Raw genomic sequence first — 27,957 nt, 5'->3', positions numbered from 1 at the left:
AGACCACATTTTCCAAAGTTTCAAATGAAGAGGGAACAGAGGCACAGGGTGCCACACGAACCTTCCCCATACGCCAGGCCATCGGGGAGGACGTCGCTTACAAATATCCGGCTGAGATGCTGATGCTCATCCACCTGCGCCATAACTGCAAACCCTGGGAATGAAAAGAAAAGGAAAAAACAAGTCTCAACCCATGACACTCAATTTCCCCAACCACATCAGCAGTATTTCCTTGAACACCTTTTCTGGTAAGGACAGTATGTTGAGAAAGTCTAAATTACAACTATTTTGAAAGGACAAAAATATCTTGCAGGGGCAGAACAAGAAAAATGGCAGACCAGAGGTTTAAGAAATAAAAGGACATAACGTTTATTTAAAAGGTGAGGCCATGAACCCACATTTAACAGCATTATTCACAATAGTCGAGAGGCAGAAATAACCCAGTTGTCTGTCAATGGACAGATGGATAAGCGAGATGTGATCTATGCGTACGGGGAAATATCATCCAGTCTTAAAAAGGAAAAACATCCTGATTTATGCTACAATTTGGGTGAACTTTGAGGAGAATATGCTAAGTCAAATAACCCAGACACAAATGGCCAACACAGTACGATAGTATTTATATGAGTAGCTAGGGCAGTCAAATTCGGAGAGGTAGAAAGCATTAACAGAACGGGGGCGCCCAGGGCTGGGGGAAGGACAGTATGAGGAGTCGGTGTTTAATGGGTAACGAGTTCAGTTTTACAAGGTGAAAAGATTTCTAGCAATAGATGATGGGGATGGTAGCACAACACTGTGAATGTACTTAATGCCACAAAACTGTATATGTAAAAGCGGTTAAGACGATAAACTTTATGTTATGTGTCTATTACCACAATTAAAAATTTAGAGGCTGGGCATGGTGGCTCATGCCTGTAGTCCCGACACTTTGGCAGGCCAAGGTGGGTAGATCACGAGGTTCAGGAGCTCAAGACCAGCCTGACCAACATGGTGGAGTCCCTCCCTACTAAAAATATAAAAATTAGCTGGGTGTGGTGGTGGGTGCCTGTAATTCCAGCTACTCAGGAGGCTGAGGCAGGAGAATCGCTTGAACCTAGGAGGTGGAGGTTGTAGCGAGCTGAGATTGCACCATTGTACTCCTGCCTAGGCAACAGAGCAACACTCTGTCTCAAAAAAAAAAAAAAAAAAAAAAAAAAAAAAAAAAAAAATTAGGAACAAATTTAACAGCAAAAAATACTTTTACTGAACTATATGAAATTCAGTTCAATACAAGAAATAAGCGTTGAGAAACAGCTATGTTTGGGGTCAAGCATTTTAAGAAGGTGAAAAAATGCCTGGATGAATACAGTGCTTGCCCTAAATACGTAAGACCACAAGCAAATCCTAGGGGGACCTTCCCTCTTCTGAATGCGCCATTCCTGAACTCAGTGTCCTCCTCTGTGATGCCACGGTGAGGAACCCACGTTTCCATGCCTTGGTCCCCTAATACAGAGAGTTCCTTAAGGACAGCAAGAATGTCCTTAAGGACAGCAAGAATGTCCTGTTCCCCAGGTCTCCTCCGTGCCCCCAGCAGAGCCTGGCAGATTATGGTCTCAGCAGAGAGTATCTTTGCAGGGGTCTTCATTCAGTCATTCCAATACAAAGATGAACACAAATGGCAATCACAAAAAGCACAGTGCAGGCCAAAAGGAGGAGAAAAAAGGTCACGAGGGCCTCAAAGGAAAAACCAACATAACATGGGGGCCAGGCACGGTGGCTCACGCCTGTAATCCCAGCACTTTGGGAGGCCGATGTGGGCAGATCACTTGAGTCCGGGAGTTCAAGAGTAGCCTGGCCAACATGGTGAAACCCTGTCTCTATTAAAAACACAAAAATTAGCCAGACATAGTGGCAGGCACCTGTAATCCCAGCTACTTGGGAGGCTGAGGCAGGGAGAATTGCTTGAACCCAGGAGGCAGAGGTTGCAGTGAGCCGAGATTGCACCACTGCACTCCAGCCTGGGTGACAGAGCAGCACTCTGCCTCAAAAACGATAAAAATAAAAATAAACATGGGGGCCAGAAAAGATTATACAAATTTTTTTAAAATGAAGGCAGCCTGAAAAGGACATTTTAACATATTATAAACATTTATTATCAGTTTGAATCATTTCAAGGAGAATAATCACGTTGTATCAATATATTTAACAAGGTATAAAGTAGTGTTTCTATGGAGGCATTTACCAATCATTATTAATCAAAGAGAAATGTAGGAAATGATGCTGCGAAGTGACCTTGGATGCACTGACCCGTAACGGTTAAACTCAGGGAAGAAAGAAACAAGTAAAGCTAAAGCAATCAGAGATGGCTTCTTCAAGAAAGTCAGACCTTGAGTTAGTTCTTGAAGGACAGTAGGATTCATGTCATCAGAGAGGAGGGATGGGGGAAGAAAGAAGGGGAGCATTACAGGTGGGATGAGCAAACTAAGAGCAAAGACACTAGAGATGAAAGCAACTGTCATCTGAATCAGGAGTTGATCTTAGAGCAGCATCAGCTCACAGGACATTCGATGTGTTATTATATCTATACTCTCAAATCCCATCAATTTTATATTCACTCCATTTCATTACTTGGCATTTCCCTGTAATACTGATATCAATCTGTGTAGCCTGCTGATATCAATAAACAGAAATGAAGGCAGAGAAAGGAAGTTCAGAAACTATTGTCATACGTGCAGAAAATGTGAATATAAGGGGAAAAAAAAATTAAATTCAAAGATACTGGGGCAAACTAGACAAGGACGAACAACATGACTCCCAGGCAAGGGCACTCCTAACACTTACCAAAGTCAGACACACTCCCAGTCTTCGTGAGCTGCACATCATAAACATTCAGTGGAAAGACTTCTATTTCATCATAAACCTACAGAAGGCGAGAACAGCAACATCAGAGGATTTCATGTTATGATACCTTGAAAAGTTACTTTGACACTAGTTTTCATAATAAAACGAGAAAGCTGTTAAGATACTCTTTCTATAGAGACTGTTTCCAAACTACATGCCAAATTAAATAGAATTTTCCCCAAAAATGACATTTTTCAAAATCAAAAGTCCATGGATATGATTCGATTTTCCTTCTGAAAGCTAACGCACACTTACCTGTTCTTGCATATATTCATAGGGGGCAGGGATGCAGCACTCAACATTGTCATCCACTAATTTTCGAAGTTGCAGGCAGTAATGGCTGGGTTCCAACTGCCTCATCTATTAAAGAAAAGTTATTCAGATTTTAAATGCTCTTTCTAAATCCATCATTAGTTAGCAGGCTCATTAAAAATCAAAGTAGAAATCTCCAAAAGAAAACTGCATATAGTTTGCTGAATTTAAACCTATAGAAGAGCTCAAACTTAAATACTCATATGCAGGCCGGGCGCGGTGGCTCATGCCTGTAATCCCAGCACTTTGGGAAGCCAAGGCAGGTGGATCACTTGAGGTCAGGAGTTTGAGACCAGGCTAGCCAATATAGCAAAGCATCAACTACAGTAAAAATACAAAAATTAGCCGGGCATGGTGGCACACACCTGTAATCTCAGCTACTTGGAAGGCTGAGGCAGGAGAATTGCTTGAACCCAGGAGGCAGAGGTTACAGTGAGCTGAGATCACACCACTGCACTCCAGCCTGGGCAACAGAGCAAGACTCCGTCTCAAATAAATAAATAGAGAATTTACTTGTATGCAAAAAAGTAAAGGGGGACTATTTTTCAGAAGGTTTTCTCTGAATGACATTGCTTATCATTAAAGGCAAGAGATGCATTTTTAAGAGATAACAGTAGAACATATCTGATAGCAGAATCAATCTTACCAGCTCAGCAAATGTCATCTCTTTAGTTAGGTTGAACCTGACCTTGTTTCTCATTACCAAAGTACAGAAATTTGTAAAATGTGAAAAAATCCACAGACTTCAGAATTAAGAATGTCCTACTCCAAAAACTTTTCAAAGAAACAAAATGTGTACAGACACATTCATCTTTTCTCTCTCTTTCTCTCTTACGCACATTTTCAATACTGAGAAATTTATCTCAGGCCTATGCTCTTACTGGGTCAAATTGACCCACTACTTCTCATCCCCTCTATCATCTAGAAAATTATCCCTTAATAGATGATGGCATTGGTATAGAATTGTTGGTTTTCTGAATAAAAATGTTATATATAGGAGCAAAAAGAAATTAAGTTCATAAGGATGTAAACTACATGTCAATGTCCAGCATCCTAATGTTTCAAGTCAAAGTGAAAAAAGGGAACTAAGATTAAACATTTTTCACATTTATTAAGTGCATATTTATTAAGCATTACCAAACTATATGCCTTTTTCACCATTTCAACATATTTGATTGTATTTTCTCTGGCAACTCAAAGTATTTAAGCTCTACTGCACCACCTGGTGGTCTAAAAGCTTCTGATCTGATATTGCTGAGTATCTTCTCTCTGAGAGGGTTCTTTAAGACTTAACATAAACTTCCTTTTCAAATCCGGAATGAAACCCAGTTTGAAAAATGAATAAAACATCATCTTATATTAATCTCCATGAAGCAACTGTGAATTATATCAAGTTTTGCATTTAATCTAGAGAAATCTGGTAAAACTATTTAGGATTAAACTAACTCAAAGTCTATGCCACCTTCTTATAAAACACCATCTCTAAGTAACTTAAATAGCAACGAATTTCACAATTATTCCAGATATAAAAGTATACACAGTTCGGATTATCTCAGGTTCTTCATTGAGGTGTGACCTAATAACTCATTCTTCAAAAGAGATCAAGGAACAGAATGCTAATTCATCAATATGCTAATAAAAACATTAATTAATAAATATGCTGTGGGGAGGCTGAGGTGAGTGGACCACAAGGTCAGGAGATTGAGACCATCCTGGCCACGGTAAAATCCCGTCTCTACTAAAATATAAAAAATTAGCCAAGTGTAGTGGTACGCACCTATAGTCCCACTACTCAGGCGGCTGAGGCAGGGGAACTGCTTGAACCTGAGAGATGGAAGTTGCAGTGAGCCAAGATCGTGCCACTGCAACCCAGCCTGGTGACAGAGCAAGACTCCATCTCAAAAATAAAATAAATAAATAAAAGATAAATAGATTTGCTAATGTTCCCCGGCGTGGAAAGTGGGCCCTGGAATACCACACGAATTTAGAAGGCATAAGATTGCAACATTAATGATTATTTCTATTCAGAAGTATATTTCTGCAGAAAAATCCCTTACCTTGCATGCCAGAGTCAAAATATCTTCTACTTTGTGCTCTGGCTTGATCCCCACAGTAACTCCGTGATTATCCTGAAAGTGAACGTAGGTCTGGAGTTCCCATGCGTTGTCTCGGGGAACACCGTCTACTGTTGAACCGTATATATGCAGAAGTTCGTCCACCTGTTTGTAGACGCCAAAAGAAAATGCAGACAAATTTGATTAACAAATGAAGGAAACCACTGGAAAAAATGTCCTGTTCCTTTATGGAGTATTTAGAGTAAACGCTCACACTCTTCACATCACCGGCTTCTCACAACCCTCTGAGGCCAACAACGCTTCCTCACTCATTTTCTGCAGATGAAACGGCAGTCAAGGGAAGCGGAGTGAAAGTCAGTGACTCTCTGCCCTGTGTTCTTTCCACTGGGTCAACTGGCTGCCTATGCCAAGTTAGAACACCATAATCTGGCCAGGAACGGTGGCTCACGCCTGTAATCCCAGCACTTTGGGAGACTGTGGAGGGCAGATTATCTCAGGTCAGGAGTTTGAGATCAGCCTGGCCAACATGGTGAAACCCCATCTCTACTAAAAATACAAAAATTAGCTGGGCATGGTGACGTGCCTCTGTAGTCCCAGCTACTTGGGAAGCTGAGGCAGGAGAACTGCTTGAACCCGGGAGGTGGGGGTTGCAGTGAGCCAAGATCACACTACTATACTCCAGCCTGGGCGACAGAGGAAGAGTCCATCTCAGAACAAACAAACTACCACAATTCATGCAAGGGCTGCTGAGTATCCACACTTACTGCTTCGGAATCATGGTTGAGGAGGGCCACTGTGAAACTTGCATGTAAGCCATAATCCCTCTCCGACCTCCCACTGAATTCCAGACACATCTTGTCCACAGCCACTGACACCTGCCTGCCATGCTGACCTTGAACTGTTCTTAATCCAAGCACGAGCCTTCTCTTCTAAGTCCACCTGGTTTTTTGTTTCTTCTTTTTAGTTTTAGCCTGACTCATCACTGACAGAAATCTAACTGTTCCTTAAAATTAACCCTTAGTCCTGGAAAACCTTTTCTCTATCCTTCAGCTATCTCACACATAGACACTGCTGGAAAACCATCTTAAAACCTACCATCTTCAGGTAGCCTTTCCCAGAAACATTTAGTTTACCAAACTATATCGTCACAACAATTTGCTGACTTCATGCTAATCTGTCCTTTTGTAATTCTTGATAAAAATTGCATACATTTCTTAAGCAGTGTTTCTCTCTGGCTAGGTTCTTACATTCACATAGTAACAAAGAAAAGATTTAGGGCTTTGAAATCAAAAGCCACAGATTCTACCAGCAAAGTGTGGCCTAGGACAAAATATCTACCTTGCTACGACTCAGCTCCTATTCTGTAAAAGAGGACATTATTAACGTAATATTGAAAATTTGTTATTTAAGTTTTGTGAGCAAGAGGTCATTTACGTGAAACACCTTACATACCAGAAAATGTCACCTTTAGATTCAATACTATCACCTTATTATATATCATTCATCATACTTTAAAGTTATCATTAACGAGTGATTTTACTTTGAATCCCATGCATTTTTAAATACAAAGGAAAAGATCCTCCTACATAGGATTTAAAAACTAGAAGAGACATCGTAAAGAAATTTCAAAGAACAAAGCAAGGGAAAAATCCGTCTCTCTGTGTCATCTTTCTGAAAACACGGTGCTCAACTTTGAAGTGACATTTCTGGATCTGTCGTGGATCAGCTGCTTTCAGCACATTTTTCTGGAAGAACGATCACAACCAGAATGAACATCCACACGTGCCAACGCCAAAGGAAAAGACAGGAGCAGATGCATGGAGCCAGGGACACCAGGAACCAGCCCGGACACTCTCTCCTAAAGGGTCTTGTCTCACAGAGGCACATGTTTTTTTTCTGGTTCATCCTCTCAGGTACTTCTTTTCATCTGGGCAGTGATTCAACCAGGTGCTTAGCCTTAAAGGTGCAGGCCCCACCTCTCAAATCAGGCTTGTTGAGAAGCAAACTAAAACCCAGCAGAGGTCACTGTGGAGTAAGAAAATTCACAAAGAACAAGGCAGGGAGGAAGTTAGAGGCTCCCACTGAGGGTGGCAGAGCAATTTACTGCTTCACTTTTGGAGATCAGGAAAACAGATGGGGGAGGGACATGAGCAGTACAAATTCACACTGTGCCTTCACACCCTTTTGTTCCCACTGTTACAATTAGAAAGGCTGCATCACTGGCCAGGTGCAGTGGCCCACTCCTGTAATCCCAGCAGTTTGGGAGGCTGAGGCGGGTGGATCACCTGAGGTCAGAAGTTCAAGACCACCCTGGCCAAAATGGTAAAACCCCATTTCTACTAAAATTAGCTGCGTATGGTGGTACACGCCTATAGTCTCAGCCACAGTGGCTCGCACCTGTAATCCCAGCAGTTTGGGAGGCTGAGGCAGGAGAATTGCTTGAACCTGGGAAGCAGAGGTTGCAGTGAGTTAAGATCCTGCCATTGCACTCCAGCCTGGGTGACAGAGGGAGACTCTGTCTCCAAAAAAAGAAAGACTGCATCTCATGGGGCCAAATGAAATGAGTGCTTGATGTGCTATTAGTTCACTCAGCAGTCACAACCAGCCCTCTCAGGAAGACAATGTCATGATTCTTATTGAACACGCAAGAAAAATATGGCTCAGAAAACTTTAGAAACTTGCCCAAGTTTACACAATTAGTGCCTATGGTACTCCAGGGATTTGAAGCGTGGAAGTCTGGCTTGAGCTGGCTTACACTACCAGTCTACTACACAGAATGCCCACCTGGCAGTTAACTCCCTTTATAATGGGTGCAACCTAAATTTCCTGATTACTTTCCATTATTCTACGCTACACACCATGTTCACGTTGAACAGAATGGCTCAGATAACATTCCCCAAAAGGGAGTGGTGCGCTCCTGCTCCTTACCGCTGCTGCTTTCCGTCTCCTCTCTCTGCTATAGCATCCTTACAGCGTTAGTGCTGAAGCCACATACACCCTCCATCCTGGTTTAAAATGCCCATCTTGGGAAGTCTCTCCTGTCTCTGCTCTCTCTGCCCTCAAGTCATCTCACTAAGATGAGTTTACTCTCCTATGTCCATGATACAGCATTTGGCAAAGCCCAGCTCACATGGAGGTCACTTCTAGGTCCCCCACCAGGATAAGATGAATGCCAGCAAAGGCTTTTTCTTCTGCTTCCTCAGTCTCCCATCCATTAACACAGTGCATCCTGCACCCGGGACACATTTAACACCTGAGTGCTGAGCTGAATACAACTCGAAATTCACAGTCGGACACAGGCATGAAAGGTAAACACTGTCCGGTGTCAGTATCCCACTCAACGCTGCTGACATAGCGTCAAGTTCTTAATGCTCTCTGAAAGCTTCGAGAAGAGAAATTAAGAGGTTATTGAAGGAGAACAAGTTCTTGACAAGATAAAAGTTTACAGATAGATGGAAGGATGGAAGGACGGAAGAAATAATCCTATAAAATCTATTAAACAAGGTGCTATGCTACAGTTGCTCCGAGCAGTGGTTTTCTGAGTCCACACTGTTGACCTAAGATCCAGTGAACCATAGAAGAGAAGATGCCTATCAAAGCTAAGGCCACCAAAGAGTGAGACCCTCTCAAGAGACCCCTCAATGAAAATTTCAATGTAATTTTTGGTGTGCGTTAGATACACACACACACCTCACAAATGTATACACTTCAAGAAAAGCAAAACCTGGTTATTCAAAGAAAGCACCAAGAATTTAAAATTAAGGCCAGGCGTGGTGGCTCATGTCTGTAATCCCAACGCTTTGGGAGGCTGAGGCAGGCCTCAGATCACCTGAAGTCGGGAGTTTGAGACCAGCCTGACCAACATGGAGAAACCCTGTCTCTACTAAAAATACAAAATTAACTGGGTGTGGTGGTGCATGCCTGTAATCCCAGCTACTCGGGAGGCTGAGGCAGGAGAACTACTTGAGCCCAGAGACGGAGGTTGCAGTGAGCCAAGATCACACCATTTCACTCCATCCTGGGCAAGCAGAGCAACTCCATCTCAAAGAAAAAAGAAAAGAATTTAAAATTAATTCATTAGAACTAGAAAAAGAAAAAGCTACTTGGTGCTTACAGATGTCTTAGGTTGTTATAAGCTTTGCCCATCTGGAAGGAAAGTTGGATTAATTCTCTGAAGGAGGGTCAGTGCTATTCAAGTTGAAAATGTACATGTTTTCGTTTCACAAAGCCAGATAAAATACTCTCCAACATTCTTTTCATAAAAGAAATCGAGAATCCTGAAAATACGCATTAAAAATTGAGCCATTTGTGAAACTCTTCTTCCAGGTTACCTGTTTCAAAGATGCTACTATGGTAAATGAATCTTTTTAACCACCCAGAATTCCACGGCTGGCTACCTCTGTCAAGGCGGTTCCACACCTACCCTGCCTCCTACTCGACTTCCTCCCCTCAAAGAAAAAGTACTTATATTTCCAACTAGTCTCTTCAAGACTTCCTGGTCCTCAGAATACAAATGAAGACAGAAAAAATACAGTAATAGAAAGCCAATCCGGGTCAAATCACAGTCTTATTGGCGGCTATCTCGCGCTTGTGCACTTCTGTTCCTTCACCTTCGAAAGGGCTAAAAACACCAGCCTCGTGGGGGAGGCTAGAAGACTAATGAGAGGAATCGCATTTGAAAGACATAAATTGTAAAGCTTTTTTTGAAGTTGAGCCTGGATCGTGGCATTATACTGTACTGAGCTTAACTACTGTATTTCAGTAATGCCCACTGCAGAGAAACTGCCTGAGAATCACCCCTTGTTCCAAAGCCCTGGGGCCCGGTAGTGGCCACCGCTGCTCCGATCACCTTGCAGTCAGCTCCAACTGGCCACCATGACACGGGGACGTCACTGAACTGCAGCCACAGCCACTCAGACTGACTAGTTCATGTCTGCAAATCACTTTAGCTCTCCTTGTAGGCCCTTCCACAGAAGTACTTACTGTTATTACATCGATGGTCCTGAAACCACATGTGAAATTACTTATGCTCAGTGTGCAGCAAGGAGACAAAATGGAAACTCCATGTGTTCTCACAGCAGATGCTTTTGGATCCAATGGCTCGTAATTACTACTTGGATCACAGAAGGGAAGTGAGTCGCAAAATCACAATCTGGCTGTCACAAATGTGCCCACACCGCCACTGTGGCTGATAAAAGGAAAGTCTATTTGCAAGGGAGATGAAGAAAACACAAAAGGGCGCTGTGCGCTCCCAGTTTTCTTAACAACAGTAAAATGTCATAGAAGAGAAAGTGTTTATTTCCTTCTTGGACTGCTGCCCAAACATCAGTTGATATGAAAGGAAAACAAAGATGTATCTGGCTAGCTCGCTGTACGCGTGTATGTATATGTATATACGCGATGTAGGGTTGCGTATTAATATTCTGTCTAAACAGACTGCCATACTGTGGTGAAGAGTACGCTGTTTCATTCATATTTTCCACTTAAGAAACCAATATTAGGGGTTCTGTTTTGGTTTCGGGGTTTTTTTTTTTTTTTAAGTTTGGAGCTCAGGACTAATGTGACAATACTGCATTCACTCCGTGCCGCAGAAAACGGGGACACCCCGAGCCAGTTTTCCAGGAGAAAGGGCAAGGCCCAGGGGCTGCCATAGTTTCTGCAATGAAGCTTCCGGGGCGGCCGCCATCTGAGCCTTAGTGGGGAGTTTGTTGTCACAATCTCCATGACAAACACCTCCCTTCAAAGGCCGTATAAGACTATTACTCATCCAGACGTCGGCTATGAAAAGCTTTCATTTTTGGCTAGCCGAAGTGTCCCCTAAAAAAATGCTCAAGTTAGACTGGCTTTATTCCAGCCTTAACAGACTCTGAATTAGGGTGACTCACTGTTGGACTGTTACACGATGCATCAATTAAAATGGAATATTTTAAAATGTACACAGCCCCTCCCTCACCACGGCCTTTCTGTGTTACAGAAATGGGAGTAATATACTTACTGTATAAAAACAGAAGGTTTGTGCAGGTTACAAGTATTCTCCAAGAATCATTCGCAGATGAAAAGTAGCAAGATGAAATATTAATTATTTAGCCAGCTCAGGCAGAATTTTAAGCCCCAGAGACACACACACACACAAAACAAATTACACCCTTAGTTCTATCTGCCATTCAATCTGAATCTAGTTATCTGAGCACTACAGCCCAGAAATGATAGAGGCTGCATTAAAACAGTCCTACAAATGAAAGGAATTTCTTCAGTATCCCGACATCACAAGTGATGCTTAGCTAAAATAAATCAGAGTCACTGTTTAGATCACAGGCTTAAAAAGACGAATGCAGTAATCACTGTAATAATAGTTCCTTCTCACTCCTTAGAGCATTGAAGGGACTTGTTTATTTGAACGCTCTAAACTAAATTCTCACGGTAAGTGGCTACATTAGCCAAATTTATTTTCAAAGTGCAACATAAATTCTGTTAACAGAAAGTGTACTGATGCTATAGTTTCATAACTTTCTTTTTTGGGAGATGGGGTCTTGCTCTGTCACCCAGGTCAGAGTGTAGTGGTGTGATCTCAGCTCACTGCAACCTCTGCCTCCCAGGCTCAAGTGATCCTCCCACCTCAGCCTCCCAGGAACAAGCTACTAGACTGGGCTAATTTTATGTATTTTTGGTAGAGACAGGGTTTCACCATGTTGCCCAGGCTGGTCTCAAACGATCCACCTGCCTCGGGCTCCCAAAGTGCTGGGATTACAGGCATGAGCCAACATGCCAGGCCTCTTAACTTTCAAAGTAAGAATTTTACATTGTTGGCCGGGCACGGTGGCTCACGCCTGTAATCCCAGCACTTTGGGAGGCCAAGGTGGGCAACCATGAGGTCAGGAGTTCCAGACCAGCCTGGCCAACATGGTGAAACCCTGTCTCTACTAAAAATCTAAAAATTAGCCAGGTGGGGTGGCATGCGCCTGTAATCCCAGCTACTCGAGAGGCTGAAGCAGGAGAATCACTTGAACCTGGTATGCAGAGGTTACAGTGAGCCAAGATCATGCCATTGTATTCTGGCCTGGGTGACAGAGTAAGACTCTATCTCAAAAAAAAAAAAAAAAAGAAAAGAAAAAAATTTACATTGTTATATAATGCTGGAAGAGATATGACCCTAAAATTATGGGCTTTTATTACAAATCAGTTATTCTCAGCCATTAAATGACCGCATCTAATAGAAATAATCATCAAACTTATTAAGCAAGTATCATATCCTTAGCAGTGTGCTAGAGATTGAGAATATATAGATAATCATATATAAACTATATAATTACAAGCTTCCCTGGGAGCCATGTCATATGCACTTGACAGATGGCTAAAGTAAGAGATGGTGAGTACAGAGTAAGAACCAGGCAAATAATGGTGACATAAAGGCAAGAAAAATCAAGTTAAAGTTCCGGGAAGGCTGTGCAGTTTAATCTGCATTTTGAGACAGGCTGGGCATATCTAGAAAAAAATAAAAGGATGGGGAAGGGAATTATTTATTATGAAAAGTCTGCCATTTTGACGGTATGACAAATCAAAAGGAAGGTTTGGATTCAGCTTCCTTTTCCCTCCATGGTTGCTTAAATCCAGCAAAAGTAGAGCAAAAAACAGGCGTAACTCCAGTGACAAGGCAGCCTGTAAAAGGCACTCTCGACATCACACAGCCTGCACTCCACTGACCCCTGATCCCTGGGGAAGGAGAGGGAAGGGGACGGGATTTTGAGAGCAGGATTTTCTAATCCATTCTGAGCTCACCCTTCAGGAAGCAGGACACTCCAGGCAGAGCTGCCACCTGCAAGCAGTTTCAACAGTAACAGCAGCACCCTGAGCAGCTTGGGATGACCACAGATGGAGAATATGTGTCTGTCTGTGTTGTATATTTTAGGATCACCAAAACGTTTCTCACTCACTTCTCCCAGGACTTATAGTATCCAACACTCCAGCCATCCTCAGTTTTTTACAAAATAAATTCCCAATTCACTGATTTCTCCCCACTGATTTATTAAAGAAGACTGCCTACTTCTGTAAAGGTATATTAAGTCCAACTCTATTATGGTCAGTTTTTCACTACTAACAAATAGAGGGTTTTTTTGGAGGGGCAAAACTGCAGGTAAACTATTTGGTGGAGGAGAAATTACAGAAAAGACCAACGACATGAAACACAGCTTCATGGGGATGGTGTGGGTTTGAAAAGGGCACTAGGGAGAGGCAGAGGCACATCCGGGGTTTCATTCTCCAGGATTTCATTCAGCAGTCACTCTGAGGATTTGTTTGGTCAGAAGCAATTCTGGGGCTGAGGAGACACTACTCAGCTCCACCTGATGGCCCCTGGAGAGATACTGCATAGAATGTACTGTCTGTTTGAAGATCCCTGACAGCCCTGAGAGAAAAATGCAATTTTGTATTCACTGAACTCTCAGATGAGGATAAGTACTGCTGAGGAATGGAGATGTAGAAATGAAAGGTGCTATTATGACTTTAGCCATGTCACTAATTTTAAAATGGAGTTATCATGAGGTTAGATACCTCCAAAATGCTTGGCATTCAAGACTATCTCTTTAGAGAATATCTACTGGGATCATTTTAATTCTAAATCTATTTTCAACAAGTTCATGTAAAGATTCTGAACCAGCATCCCCGGCTTAACTAAGCATTTGTGCTATTCATGTGAAACAAGATGGTGGCCACCTACAGCAAAGTTTACCTCACTGGAGATACTGAAGTGTTGAGGTAGCTGAGTTCCAGAAAAGCCATGGCTACCACTTGATTCAAACATCTGACAGATGGTAGGTGAGGAAAGACTAATGAAATGGCCCTGTAATGTTCATTTGCCAGCTACCCTTTTTCATTATTTAAAAATTAAAGTTCTATAACATTTTATAAGAGCTTCATGTCACAATTTGTACTATCTACTATTCTAATACACTTCAAGTTTTAACTTCCCACGTAGTTATATTTTACTTTTTTATGCCATATATAATTCAAGTCATATATTATTCAAGTTGGCCTGTAATCCCAGCACTTTGGCAGGCTGAAGTGGGTGGATCACCTGAGGTCAGCAGTTCAAGACCAGCCTGGCCCAAATAGTGAAACCCCATCTCCATTAAAAATACAAAAATTAGCTGGGCATGGTGGTGCCTGCCTGTGGTCCCAGCTACTCAGGAGGCTGAAGCAGGAGAATCGCTTGAACTCAAGAGGTGGAAGTTGCAGTGAACCGAGATCGCGCCACTGCACTTCAGCCTGGGTGACAAATCGAGACTCTGTCTCATTAAAAAAAAAAAAAATTATTCAAGTCATCCTATGTCTTCTTGATACCGCTGTTAATCGAAAAGCACACATTTCTGAAAGGTGTGAAACAGAACAACCAAAATCCAACTCATATCTACTTTTTTTAAAGTGCACGAAATAAATCTTGGAATAAAATATAGCTAAATGTTAAAAGTGGCTTGTTTGAGTAGAACTAAAAACAATTTCCTTTTCCAAATTTCACCTTCTCAATTTTGTAGTGGCATAATTAACATTAAAAACGATATAAACATTTAGAAATACCTACTACATCAACTTCATTCAGTTATATAAATACTGACACTGTAATTAGTTTCATATCTTTTTAAAACAAAAAATGTTGACCAAATGCTTTTGTTTATCAAAAAATCTTATGTTGAGAACAAATTGCCACACATGCTGGGTGAAAACCGTATTAGGCTCGTACCTAATTAGCAGAATGTCTACAGCTAAGAAAAATCAGCAAGTTATTTATCAGGTTATTAGTTAATTACACAGAACATACTGTCTTGATTAAAATACCTTAAGGACATTAGTTAACCATCAAAGAAGTTCCATTCCCAGAGCATAAAGGCTATTATGGCTCAGGCCTGTACTCCCAGCACATTGGGAGGTTGAGATGGGAAGACTGCTTAAGGCCAGAAGTTTGAGACCAGCCTGGGCAACATAGGGAGACTCCCTCCCCATTTCTACAAAAATAATTTTTTTTTAATGAAGAAAGCATAGGCCCACTATTAGCAAAGGGCTTGCAGCTGACTACAGTCAAATGAGAAAATACATTTCCAAAAACCAACAAATAAGATTACTCTTTACAATTAAATTAAATTACAGGTTGGCCATGGTGGTTCACATCTGCAATCCCAATACTTTGGGAGGTAGAGACAGGCAGATCACATGAGGCCAGGAATTCAAGACCAGCCTGGCCAACATGGTGAAACCCCGCCTCTACTAAAAATATAAAAATTAGCCAAGTGTGGTGGCTAAAGCCTGTAGTTCCAGCTACTCGGGAGGCTAAGACATGAAAATCGCTTGGACCTGGGATGTGGAGGCTGCAGTGAGCCAAGATCGTACCACTGCACTCCAGCCTGGGTGACACAGTGAGACTCTGTCTCAAAAAAAAAAAAAAAAAAAAATTTTTTTTTTTAATTATGAGTAGAACCACAATTTTAAAATCTGGTATTATTTTTGTATATGAGTATACAAAAGCACGGCCACGCTGAAGCTTCCTGTGATTCTGCTGTTAATCAACCAACCCACTCCCTGCAACCTCCAACTTTATTGTTTCAAGGTTTTAAACAAGTCAAAGGAAAGGATACTAGCTCTTTTACTTACCTAATTCACAAAAGCGTTACAAAATAAATAGCCATGTGCAAATTAGAAAACAAAGATCCAATAAAATGTGACTCTTTTTTCTATGATAGTGAAAGTATAATCAGAAAAACAGCAGCTCATTCAAAATAAAAGCAAAAAGTTCTTCGGATTTAATTGCAAACATTTTCCCTATTCACCTGAATGATCAGGTCAACATATAACTTATCTTTTCGACAGCTTTGAAACAGAATAATCCTAAAACGTATCAGCAAGATGGAATCCATTATCATACACTCCCCATTATGAAATACAGGTGCATCATGAAATTCACATATTCAAAATGTTCTGAAAACAATTTACGATACTTGGGCCACATTTCATCAACATGGGCTTAGGCTATTTTTCCATGATAAAAATGTTACAAGAGGCTGGATACATTGGCTCATGCCCGTAATCAGCACTCTGGGAGGCCCAGGCAGATGTAACACCTGAAGTCAGGAGTTCAAGACCAGCCTGGCCAACACAGTAAAACCTCATCTCTACCAAATATACCAAAATTAGCTGGGCATGGTGGCATGCACCTGTAGTCCCAGCTACTCAGGAGGCTGAGGCAGGAGCATTGCTTGAACCCGGGAGATGGAGGTTGCAGTGAGCCAATATCGTGCTACTGCACTCCAGCCTGGGTGACAAAGCAAGACTCCATCTCAAAAAAAGATAAAAAGAAAATGTTAAAAGAGCCACGCCTCCTCAAGGGAAAACAAGCACCAGCAATTTTCCAGAGTTTCATGACTGTGGACTTAGGCAGGAATGAGCTCCAGCTCTGCCCTTCAGTGCTGGTGAACAGGGTAAGGTAAGTGATGTAACCTCTTCAAGTGTCAGTCTCCTCATTTCTAAAATGGGATGACAAAACCCCAAGGCCATGCTGTAAGGATTTCGTGAGCAAAATCCACAGCACTATCAACAGAATGTAGCTGCTACTCCTCTGATTATTAATTTTCCGCATTTATTTTAATATAAAATCTATGAGTAAATGAATATTAGTACTAGAGGGCAGGAAAAGTGTGGATTATTTTCTGATTATTCTTATTTTTTCTGTTCTTAAGCACTGCACACAGTGTGACTACCTCTTTGGGAGTGCCAGGATAGATGCGGCAACCTGTACAGTTTTGTCAGGGGGAGAAAAAGTGCATGCTAAGAATTGATTCCTTTAAACCAACTTCTATTTTTATTTTTGAGACAGGGTCTTGCTCTGTCACTCAGGCTGGAGTGCAGTGGCACAATCATGGCTCACTGGAGCCTGGACCTCCCAGGCTCAAGCGATCTTTCCAACTCAGCCTCCTGAGTAGCTGGGACTAAAGGCCCACGCCACCACACCTGGCTATTTGTAGAGATGGAGTCTCACTATGTTGCCCAAGCTGGTCTTGAACTCCTAGACTCAGGTGATATTCCCGTCTTGGCCTCCCAATGTGCTAGAATTACAGGTGTGAGCCACCCGACCTGGCCTGATTTCATTCTTAACAGAGAATGAACATTGATGATTTATGGCAGGCTGAAAATCAGGGGTTTCAGGAATTTCACTCCATTCTGCTGTTCCCATGCTGAAGAGCTCACCTGACTTACAGAAGGTCTCTTCTCCTTCCCTTTTCTGGCCAGTGTGTCCAGCCCTTTTAACGAAGAAAATATTCCCTTCTTGATTCTCCCTCGCTGGGACAGTGACAGTGTCCTTTTCCGGAGAGCAGAGTCACCTCTAGAACATACCTAACATAAAACACAGTTTTAAAGATCTCAAGGCTTAGTATTTGAGCGGCAGAGACAATTAACAGTTGCCCTAAAGAAGTGAGCTCTGCTTGCTATAAATGCATTCCCACCATGGCCAAAAGCTCCTGCATGTCTGAAACACCAGGAAAGCATCCACTATATAGACAGCTCTCATCTGGACAACACAAGTCACAACATTCAGGTCTCTCCACGGTGGGCAGCAGTGTCAGCAAAACCACCCACAGACCCCCTGGCTGAGCCAGCGTAACACACAGAAGCCAGCAAAATGGGAGCGACTGCAGAAAACCCAACAGGGCGCTCTGCAGGGCAGAGAAAACAACCCTTAATCCACCCTTTAATCTCCATGCCACTGCTGCCACTTCTCCAGGATCCCATCTCCCTGATGGTATAGGGTGGCACAGACAGAAAGGCGTACAGATGTGAACATGCGGTAACTGTCCACTAGCTGCTGGACTCCAGAATGAGCAGTAGAGAAACTGGGGGCTCTACGTCTGGTCTCCTTCATCCCCAGGCCCATGGCCTCTGGGTGACCTGGCCTCCAGGTGTTAGTTGTTGGGTCAAGTCCACAAGCGCTGTTGGCGACAAGCCGAAGAAGGGGAACATCCGCAACCCTCGCCAAATGCTGCAGAAACAGCCTTTCTCAGGAACTTACCAGAGCATGGAAAGAGGAAACAGACAAGATGCCCAGCCTGCCGAGGGCCAGCTTGGAGGGGCGGCTGGCAGCTGCAAGGAGACTCTTGGGGTTTGGTAACTCCCCCCCTTGTAGGCTGGCCAGATAGCAGCGCATCCTGAACAGATCCATGTGAAATTTCTCAAGATTCTGCTCCCATTGCTGGATCTAAAAGCAAAAACAGAGGTACTTTAAATAAAAATTAAAAGTTTTCATGGGTTGAGATGAAAATGTAATCCCTTTCACAAACTTGAAGGAAAAATTAGTTTCAGCTCCTCTGCATGGTTTAAATTAGCCCTTCCTTCTCACCCCATCTCAATCCCTCCATCTAAATGCATGAGGCCCTTTGGGAGGCAAGGCGGGCAGATCAATGAAGGTCAGGCATTCAGGACCAGCCTGGCCAACATGGTGAAACCCTCTATCTACTAAAATAAATAAATAAATAAATAAATAAATAAATAAATAAATAAGCAAGCAAGCAAGCAAGCCAGGCATGGTGGCAGGCACCTGTAATCTCAGCTACTCTGGAGGCTGACACAGGAGAATTGCTTGAACCTGGGAGGTGGAGGCTGCAGTGAGCTGAGATCAAACCATTGAACTCCAGCCTGGATGACCAAGCAACACTCCATCTCAAAAAAGAAAAAAAAAAAAATGCATTGGGTCATCCAGCACTTTACTTCATGAGGATAGCCAAAAAAACAAAAACAAAAAGCCGGTGATCCCAATCCGGTGACATGCCAAATGGCATGATCTTTGGAGCATACCAGCACTCTTAAACCATCCTGACTTAAAACTTAAAACTTGCAAGTCAGCTTTTTCACTTTGCTTCATTTCCCTTCACATTTACAGCCCCTGATCCCAAAGTGGATTAACAGTGCTGCACACAGACAGATGCCAGATAAACAAAGGCAGTGTCTTTATGTTTCTGTTCATTCTCAGTAAATGACTCAAAACAATAAGAAGCAAATGGACTTCAGGGATAAGGACAAATAGAACTTTTACTTAGAATACTCCTAAGTATCTTGGAGAATAACAGCCATCTGTGCATCTAAATAAAATTATAGTATATACAGATGTTTACACCACAGAAGTTCCTATGTTCTTCTTCAAAACTTAAGTCATGAGTTGGTAAAGAAATTCAGCCAAGACTGGGCACAGTGGCTCACACCTGTAATCCCAACACTTTGGGAGGCCGAGGCGGGTGAATCACGAGGTCAGGCGTTTGAGACCAGCCTGTCCAATGTGGTGAAACCCCATCTCTACTAAAAATACAAAAATTAGTTGGGTGTGGTGGCAGGCATCTGCAATCCCAGCTACTTGGGAGGCTGAGGCAGGAGAATCACTTGAATCCGGGAAGCAGAGGTTGTAGTGAGCCAAGATCACACCATTGCACTCCACCCCAGGTGGCAATGCAAGACTCCATCTCAAAAAAAGGGAAAGAAAAAATAATAATAAATGCAGCCAAACTCTGGGAGCCATTTTTCTTTCTTCCAAGGATGCCAAAATGCATTACCTACAAGTATTATCTTTACGCAAAATAAATCATTAATAATAGGTGAAGAGGGGCTGTTGTGATTTGCCAAAACAGGGACTCAGCAGAAGGAGAAGAACAGAAAGCCGTGATTCAAAAGGTCCTGAGAGCAACCTCAACACTCGAGACAAGGTGTCAGTGAGCACCTGTAGTAAAGGATTCAGTGTAAAGAATGATGTCATTTCGGGTGCAGCAGTTACATCTCTAGTTCTGCCATGTTGCTGAGCACCCAAAGGGATCCTCACTTTCATGCTAAGCTTTCTATGTGAATCCTTCATTCTGGATAAATGATACTTTGAAGGATTTCCAGCACTGCCCCTCCAGTTTCTCCCCATGGAAAAGTACTACAAATTCTGGGCATTCCCCAGACCTTCTCCACGTTCTCTGTATCTATTTCTTAGGGTGGTTGCTATATAACTTTTCTGCATGGAAGAAAAACAGCCACAAGATCTAAACAAAGAATTTCTTGATCATTTGTCAGCAAAACAGTGAAGTTTCAAGGTGCATTGAAACAATGTCGACATCCGTAATGAATTTACCTCACTTGAAATCCTGTACATCCATATTAGCAATGTGGTGGCCTACTGGTAACAGCCTTGAATGGACAGAATGAACTGTTGGCTTTTAAAAATGCAGATGCCCAGGTCCTACGCCTGAAGATTCTATCCATTAGGTCTGAGACCTAGGAAGATTTACATTTCATAAGCACCTCCTGGGACTCTAGTGCACGGCCTTACTAGCTGGGACTACAGGTATGGGCCACCACACCTGGCTAATATTTTTTTGTATTTTTAGTAGAGATGGGTTTTCACCATGTTGGTCAGGCTGATCTTGAACTCCTGACCTCAAATGATCTGCCCACCTCAGCCTCGCAAAGGGCTAGGATTACAGGTGAGAGCCACCGTGCCTGGCCTTTTTTGGCTTTTTAATCCACCGTGGATGGCATGGGCATCTTTACCTTCTGGTATCCAATGACTCCTTCATTTTCTTTTCCGTTTTTTCTTTTTGGAGACAGTCTCACTCTGTCACCCAGGCTGGAGTGCAATGGCATGATCTCAGTTCACTGCAACCTCCACCTCTTGGGCTCAAGCAATCCTCCCACTCAAGTGAAAGTTTACTTTCCTAGTCTAGAACACCCCTGTTCTAGACTAACGAGTTCAAATTGAAACTGCAAGTCTCTTCCTGATCCTGCCATATTAGAGAATTCTAGATTCCAGAGTGAAGGATGGGTACAAACTGACACCTTACTTAAGGTTCAGTAAAAACTACACTCTCAGTCCTGTTTCCTAAACATCTTTTCTCCAGATGATTCTTGAAAATCCACAATTATAGATGGATTTCTTTGTCTTCTAATAGGTATTTCTAGACTGGATACTACTTTAAAGTTTATTACACTCATTTATGCCTCAGTGTAAAACAGTTTATCAGGTATTTTCTGAAGGTTGTCTGGAGGGTGAAGATATGAAAGGAAAAAAAATGAATGATTGGCCGTGCATGGTGGCTCATGCCTGTAATCCCAGCACTTGGAGAGGCCAAGGCAAGAAGATTGCCTGGGCCCAGGAGTTTGAGACCAGCCTGGGCAATATGGTGAAATCCTGACTCTACAAAAAATACAGAAATTAGCCAGCCATGGTGGTGCATGTCTGTAGGCCCAGCTACTTGAGAGGCTGAGGTGGGAGGATCGCTTGAGCCCAAGAGATGGAGGTTGCAGTGAACTGATATCACACCATTGCAATCCAGCCTGGGTGACAGAATGGATGACAGAATATTTCCAAGAAGTAAAAAAGGAAAGAAAAAGAAAACGAATGAGTCATTGGATACCAGAAGGCAAAGATGCCCATGCCATCCATGGTGGATTAAAAAGCCAAAAAAGACCAGGCACAGTGGCTCATGCCAGTAATCCCAGCCCTTTGGGAGGCTGTGGTGGGCGGATCATTTGAGGTCAGGAGTTGAAGACCAGCCTGACCAACATGGTGAAACCCCGTCTCTACTAAAAATATGAAACAAATTAGCCAGGTGTGGTGGCACATGCCTGTAATTTCAGCTACTCGGGAGGCTGAGGAGGAAAATCGCTTGAACCCAGGAGGCTAAGGCTACAGTGAGCTGAGATCGCACCACTGCACTCCAGCCTGGGCGACAGAGTGAGACTCCATCTCAGGGAAAAAAAAAAAAAGACAAAATAAAATAAAATCCAGGTCTATGCCAATCACCATAGACTGTGGAAGAAGACATTCTCTTGTATTGGCACTGAATCGTATAGTTTAAAAGGTATTTTTAAAGTATTATATAATGTATTTGTGTGGCTACACATCGGAGCAGCCCTGAGAGGTAAAGTCAGTTCTGTCCCAAAGGATACACAGGGAAAGGTAAAGTGTTTTTTGTTTTTTTTTTTTTGAGACAGAGTTTTGCTCTTGCTGCCCAGGCTGGAGTGCAATGGCACGATCTCGGCTCACTGCAACCTCCACCTCCTGGGTTTAAGTGGGGAATCCTAAAGTTTTATCAGAAACACTTTAATAATCTTCAGCACTCAGAGAGCTCTCCGCCCAAAGCTTGGGACAAAATACAGGTGAATTCACAGGAAGAACATGGACCCAGAGGCTTCCGTTTGTTGTAAAGGCGACAGGGCTGGGACACCCCAATAGCCCAAAGGAGACCTTATAAAAATCAAGATGTTTGTTGTCTTGATTATACCTTATTAAGTTTCAAGACAACCAGTATCTCAATAAACTGTATACTGTAGAATTCATTTAAAATTTAATTTAGTAGAAAACGCAAAGAAAAAGTAACCTTATGACTACTCTATTTCAAAATGTTCCTTACCCTTCTTATTCTTATTCTGACTGTAGCATCTTGTTTTTTGAGGCAGGGTCTCACTGTGATGCCCCAGCTGGAGGTACAGTGGCATGCCATTGGCTCACTGCAACCTCTGCTTCCTCACTCAAGTGATCCTCCCAACTCAGCCTCTCAAGTAGCTGGGACCACAGGTGCATGCCACCACTCCTGGGTAATTTTTGTATTTTTTAGTAGAGACCAGGTTTTGCCACGTTGCTCAGGCTGGCCTCAAACTCCTAAGCTCAAAGGGATGCACCCGTGTAACGGTTAGTTTTATGTACTCACTTGATTGGGACATGGGGTGCCCAGCTATTTACTCAAACATTATTCTGGATGTGTTTGAGGATGTTTTGGGTGAGATTAACACTTAAATGGGTAGACTGAGTAATGTGGACTGCCCTCCCTAATGTGGGTGGGCTTCATCCGATCTGCTGAGAGCCTGAAGGGAACAAAAAGGCTGACTCCCCCTCAAGGAATAGAGAGCCCCTCCTCCCTGACAACCTTCAAACTGGGAAACGGGCTTTTTTTTTTTGGATTTGGCTTTGGACTTGAACTGAAACATGGGCGCTTCCTGAATCTTGAGTCTGCCAGTCTTCAGCCTAGAACTATACGATCGGCTCTCTTCATTCTCATGCCTTAGACTCAGACTAGAACTATACCATTGGCTCTTCTCCAGCTTACTGACTTGCCCTGTAGCTCTTGGGACTTGCCCTTCTCCATAACTGCATGAGCCTATTTCTTATTATAAATCTCTCTCTTTCTTTCTCTCCCTATACAAACACATACACACACACCTCTTCCTGTATATACACATCCTACTCGTTCCATTTCTCTGGAGGCCCCTGACTTACATAGCCCTCACCCCTGTAGATCTCTGTGGCAGACCTGCCACCTTTACTCACATACCTATTCTCTACTGAAAGACAATATTCATCTTATTTCTAAGGTCATGGTTCTTTATAGAAAGAATCAGTCACGGATCATAAATGAAGATTTGTGGTTGAATAAGAATCAATATGAAATATTTGACTCTTCTTTCCACAGACTCACCAAAGTTATGGAGAGGAACTTGAAAGAATATTCAAGTAAAAGCATGGCGAGGCCCCAGATTCAGATGCTCGGGTTCCTTGGAGGGAAGGAAGAAGGAGGACTGGACCCACAGGCTCACAGGAGACCTTACCATATTTAGAAAGGCTAACATTTTCAATGAAATTGCAAAGGAGTTGACATTACCATATCTTCATTTCTCAGCAGTTGAGACTTAAGTTCAGAAGAGAAGAGATTTGACCAGGGTCATTTGACCAACTTCATGTAAAAAGCTCGCCCCACCAGAGCAGCAGACCCAAAGCTGATTCTGATGTGAACAATGTGTTGGGGACAGGGACATTCTCAAATAGCTACAATGGGGCCCCTGATTCCCAGGTCTTCTGACTCATAAGACAGATGCCTGTGCACTATCCCAACAGTGACCTCAGCAACTTTCACTCACATTTTCACCTGTCAACTTTATGTCTGCCCATATAGCCCCAGGTATTCTACAGAGAAGGAGGTTCAGACTACCACACTCTCATTTACGGCCCTATTTATATTGAACACTTTACGTTTCAGTATCCTGACATTCAAAGTCAGCCCAAATTTAAAGTAATGTTAACTTGAAAGAAAAACATTTAATTTAATTAATTAATTTATTTGTTTGTTTGAGACAGAGTCTCTCTCAGTGGCCCAGGCTGGAGTGCAGTGGCATGACCTTGGCTCACTGTTACCTTCGCCATTCTCCTGCCTCAGCCTCCCAGATAGCTGGGACTACAGGCACATGTCACCAGGTCTGGCTAATTTTTTTGTATTTTTAGTCAAGACAGGGCTTCACCCTGTTGGTCAGGCTGGTATCAATCTCCTGACCTCATGATCCGCCTGCCTCAGCCTCCCAAGGTGCTGGGATTACAGGTGGGAGCCACCCCTCCCAGCCAAGAAAAACATTTTATAACAATTCCTCAGAAGGTGGCATGAAGGAAAAGACAAAGGTACATACTTTAAAGGGTAAAGGAAAAAATAAAAGACAGTCTTTTAGCTATAATTTCATTTAGAGATTTGGTACAGTTCAATGATAATGATAATCATCACTAAAATAGTCATCTATTACCTGACCACATTTATCAAAGTGTTTCTGGAGACTTTTTTTTCTAACATTATCAAAAACTAAAATGCCCAAAATCAGTCCCCTTTAATCCAAGATATCCCCACCCTTTTTTCCTAAGTTTCTAGATGTTTTCTTATTTTTTTTTAGAGATAAACATCAAGATTTGACATAAAAAGAAAATCAAAAAACACTTCCAGCCTAGTCAACATGATGAAACCTCATCTCTATAAAAAATACAAAACTTAGCCAGGTGCAGCTGGCACATGCCTGTAGTACCATCTATGCGGGAGGCAGAGGTGGGAGGATAGCTCGAGCCCAGGAGGTCGAGGCCGCAGTGAGCCTACACAGGGCCACTGCATGCTCCAGCCTGGGCAACAGAGTGAGATCCTGTCAAAAATAAAAATAAATAACTTCTACATAGATCGAGCTTTTGTTTCATTTAATGGCCATGCTCAAAGCATAAAAATGACAAGACTTTATCACGTTGTAATAAAGGAAGTTACTAATAACCAGATTACAGGGGAACACTCTCATTTTCAAACACTGGCACAAATTCAATGCAAAATGTTCCTGTCCGTTGCTAACACAGCTCTATTATTTAATGAACTCTGAGAGGTTATGGTCTCCTGTAGTAAAGTGGGAGGGAGAGGGATGAAGTCTAATGCTAAAAATAACATGAATAAGTGATACATTTTTTAGAAAAGATGACAAGCACATTCCTGCCACACCCAGCAGTCCCAGAAAAATATTTTCTGCCATTTGGTCATTTAATCGCGGCATGTAGTCATTTGTGTATTACTAGGCCTGCCCTATAATTCATGTTCCTTTCTTGGTGTAAGAAGCTGAAAAACTCCCTTTTTGTGCTTTCCAAATACTAAAACCTATCTTCATAGAAAACCAGCCAGTGACACGGATCACACTAAAATTCACCAGTAGTTGGAACAACCAGCTAAAGTTGAGAGATTTGGTTTTACTCGCTTTTCCTTTGAGATGTAATTCCCATACCAAAAAATTCACTCAGTTTTATAATCAATGTAATTCCCATCAAATCAACCTGAAAAATCCAACTTACAAAAACAAATAAATCAAGGATTCTATTCTTTTTATTTTTTGAGACAGAGTCTAGCTCTGTCGCCCAGGCTGGAGTGCAGTGGCACGATCTCGGCTCACTGCAACCCCTGCCTCCCGGGTTCAAGCCTGCCTCAGCCTCCAGGGTAGCTGGGACTACAGGCATCCACCATCACACCCAGCTAATTTTTGTATTTTTAGTAGAGACGGGGTTTCATTGTGTTGGCCAGGCTGATCTTGAATTCCTGACCTCGTGATCCGCCTGCCTCCGCCTCCCAAAGTGCTGGGATTATAAGCATGAGCCACTGCACCCAGCCAAGGATTCTATTCTATATGAAACAATTCATCACCTGGTTTAGTTAGCAAGCAAAGCATCATCTGATTTACCCAAGTCTTACAGAGCAGTAAAGCCCATGAATTAGGAGCAGAGATTTGCGTCCAAATCCCAGCTCTGCCACTTACCAGCTGTGAGACATTAGCAAACGTACTTCTTGGAGCTCCAGTGATGCAATCAGTTAGTAAACGATACTTATACAGAAAGTGTACTTCTTGTGTGGGCACAGTGGCTCACTCCTGTAATCCCAGCACTTTGGGAGGCTAAGACAGGAGGATCACATGAGCCCAGGAGTTCGAGACCAACCTGGACATGTACTGAGAACTTGTCTCTATTTTTAAAAATATTTTTTAATTCTAAAAAAGGAAAAAGAAGAGAAAGAGGAGGAGAAGAAGAAAAGAAATGTACTTCTCCTAAGGGGCTATTTAGTCATCCATCAAGCAGGTGCTATATCTACATCTTTACCTTGTGGATTACTGTGAAACTACATATGATAGTGGCCTCAGGGAGGAGCCCTGAGAAAGCAGGGAGGCGGAGTGTAAGAACAGGGGTGCTGCTACCCACGGGTGAAGCAGGAAGGCCTAGAACACTGGGGAGTGGATGCGGACTGACTCAGAGCAGAACTCTGTTCCAGCAGTAAGGAGGAAAGCATCCTCAGACAGATGAGACAGAGGTGCATCCATACATTCATGAACTCAAGCAAAGCATCGAGGATTCAGAGATGGAAAAGTCACAGTTTCTCTAGGAGCACGTATTTTATAGCAGGAGCAACCTTGCACACGAAGAAATCATTACAAAGCCAGGGAAGAGAGCAGTGGCATAGACATGGAGAGCTGTGGGAGGAGAGGGGCCTTCCTGACGGAGTGGGCGAGAGGGTGGTCAAGGTTGGCGCCTTGGAGGAAGCAATTCCTAATCCCTTATTATAGTCGAGACAGGTGAGCCAGATGAAGAGGGCGGGAGGGGAGCAGGGCACATTTGTGCACAGCACAGAAGTCCTCTCTGTCTGAGGAAAAACCCAAAGTAAGGAGCAGAATGGGGAGCTCAGGGCTCCACAGCAGGTCTGGAGTGGCAGATAAAGGTCAAGGTGGGGAGAGGTTATCAGGGACTTTATCTGGTAATCACAGGATCACGTGTGCTTTTTATTTTTTTATTTTCATTTTATTATATTTTTTGAGACATACTACTCTGTTGCCCAGGCTGGAGTGCAGTGGTGTGATCTCAGCTCACGGCAACCTCCGCTCCCTGAGTTCAAGCAATGCTCCTGCCTCAGCCTCCCAAGTAGCTGGGATTACAGGCATGTGCTATGACACCTGGCTAATTCTTTTTGTAGTTTTAGTAGAGATGAGGTTTCACCAGGTTGGCCTGGCTGGTCTCGAACTCCTAACCTCAAGTGATCCGCCCACCTCGGCCTCCCAAAGTGCTGGGATTATAGGTGTGAGACACCACGCCCAGCCCAGATGCGCTTTTCAGATGCAATCTGTCTGGCTGCTATATGGAAGATGCATCTGACGAAGGGCGAAATTGGAGGCTTCTGCAGTGGTACCAGGAGGAGAGAGTGACAGACAGTCCTACTTCCCCTGTCTACCTCTCACCACCTGCCTAAGACCACACTGCCCTTGCTCCCGCTGTGCCTTGGCCTGGAAGACCCCTCTCCCTTCTCCTTTTGGCTAACTCCTCATTTTTCAAGAAGCAATTGGCATTCCTCCTCCAGGGTCTTCCATG

General features: G+C 42.9%; 1 protein-coding gene across 5 annotated transcripts in view; it reads right to left on the bottom strand.

Annotated features, from left to right (window-relative positions):
• Positions 1-27,957, bottom strand: part of TIAM2 (TIAM Rac1 associated GEF 2) — a 239,620-nt gene that overhangs the window by 75,404 nt on the left and 136,259 nt on the right. For all 5 annotated transcript variants that reach the window (XM_078370329.1, XM_017971503.4, XM_054254551.2 and 2 more), the window contains 6 exons: positions 18,316-18,501; positions 17,496-17,642; positions 5,250-5,411; positions 3,136-3,240; positions 2,821-2,899; positions 62-154 (listed from right to left, as the gene is read on the bottom strand). In XM_078370329.1, coding sequence (XP_078226455.1) covers positions 62-154; positions 2,821-2,899; positions 3,136-3,240; positions 5,250-5,411; positions 17,496-17,642; positions 18,316-18,501 — 772 coding nt within the window. The remainder of the gene's footprint in view (positions 1-61; positions 155-2,820; positions 2,900-3,135; positions 3,241-5,249; positions 5,412-17,495; positions 17,643-18,315; positions 18,502-27,957) is intronic.

The sequence above is a fragment of the Callithrix jacchus genome, chromosome 4 (assembly GCF_049354715.1).
Source record: "Callithrix jacchus isolate 240 chromosome 4, calJac240_pri, whole genome shotgun sequence".
Taxonomy (NCBI): domain Eukaryota; kingdom Metazoa; phylum Chordata; class Mammalia; order Primates; family Cebidae; genus Callithrix; species Callithrix jacchus.
This window is presented reverse-complemented; position numbering and strand designations above follow the sequence as displayed.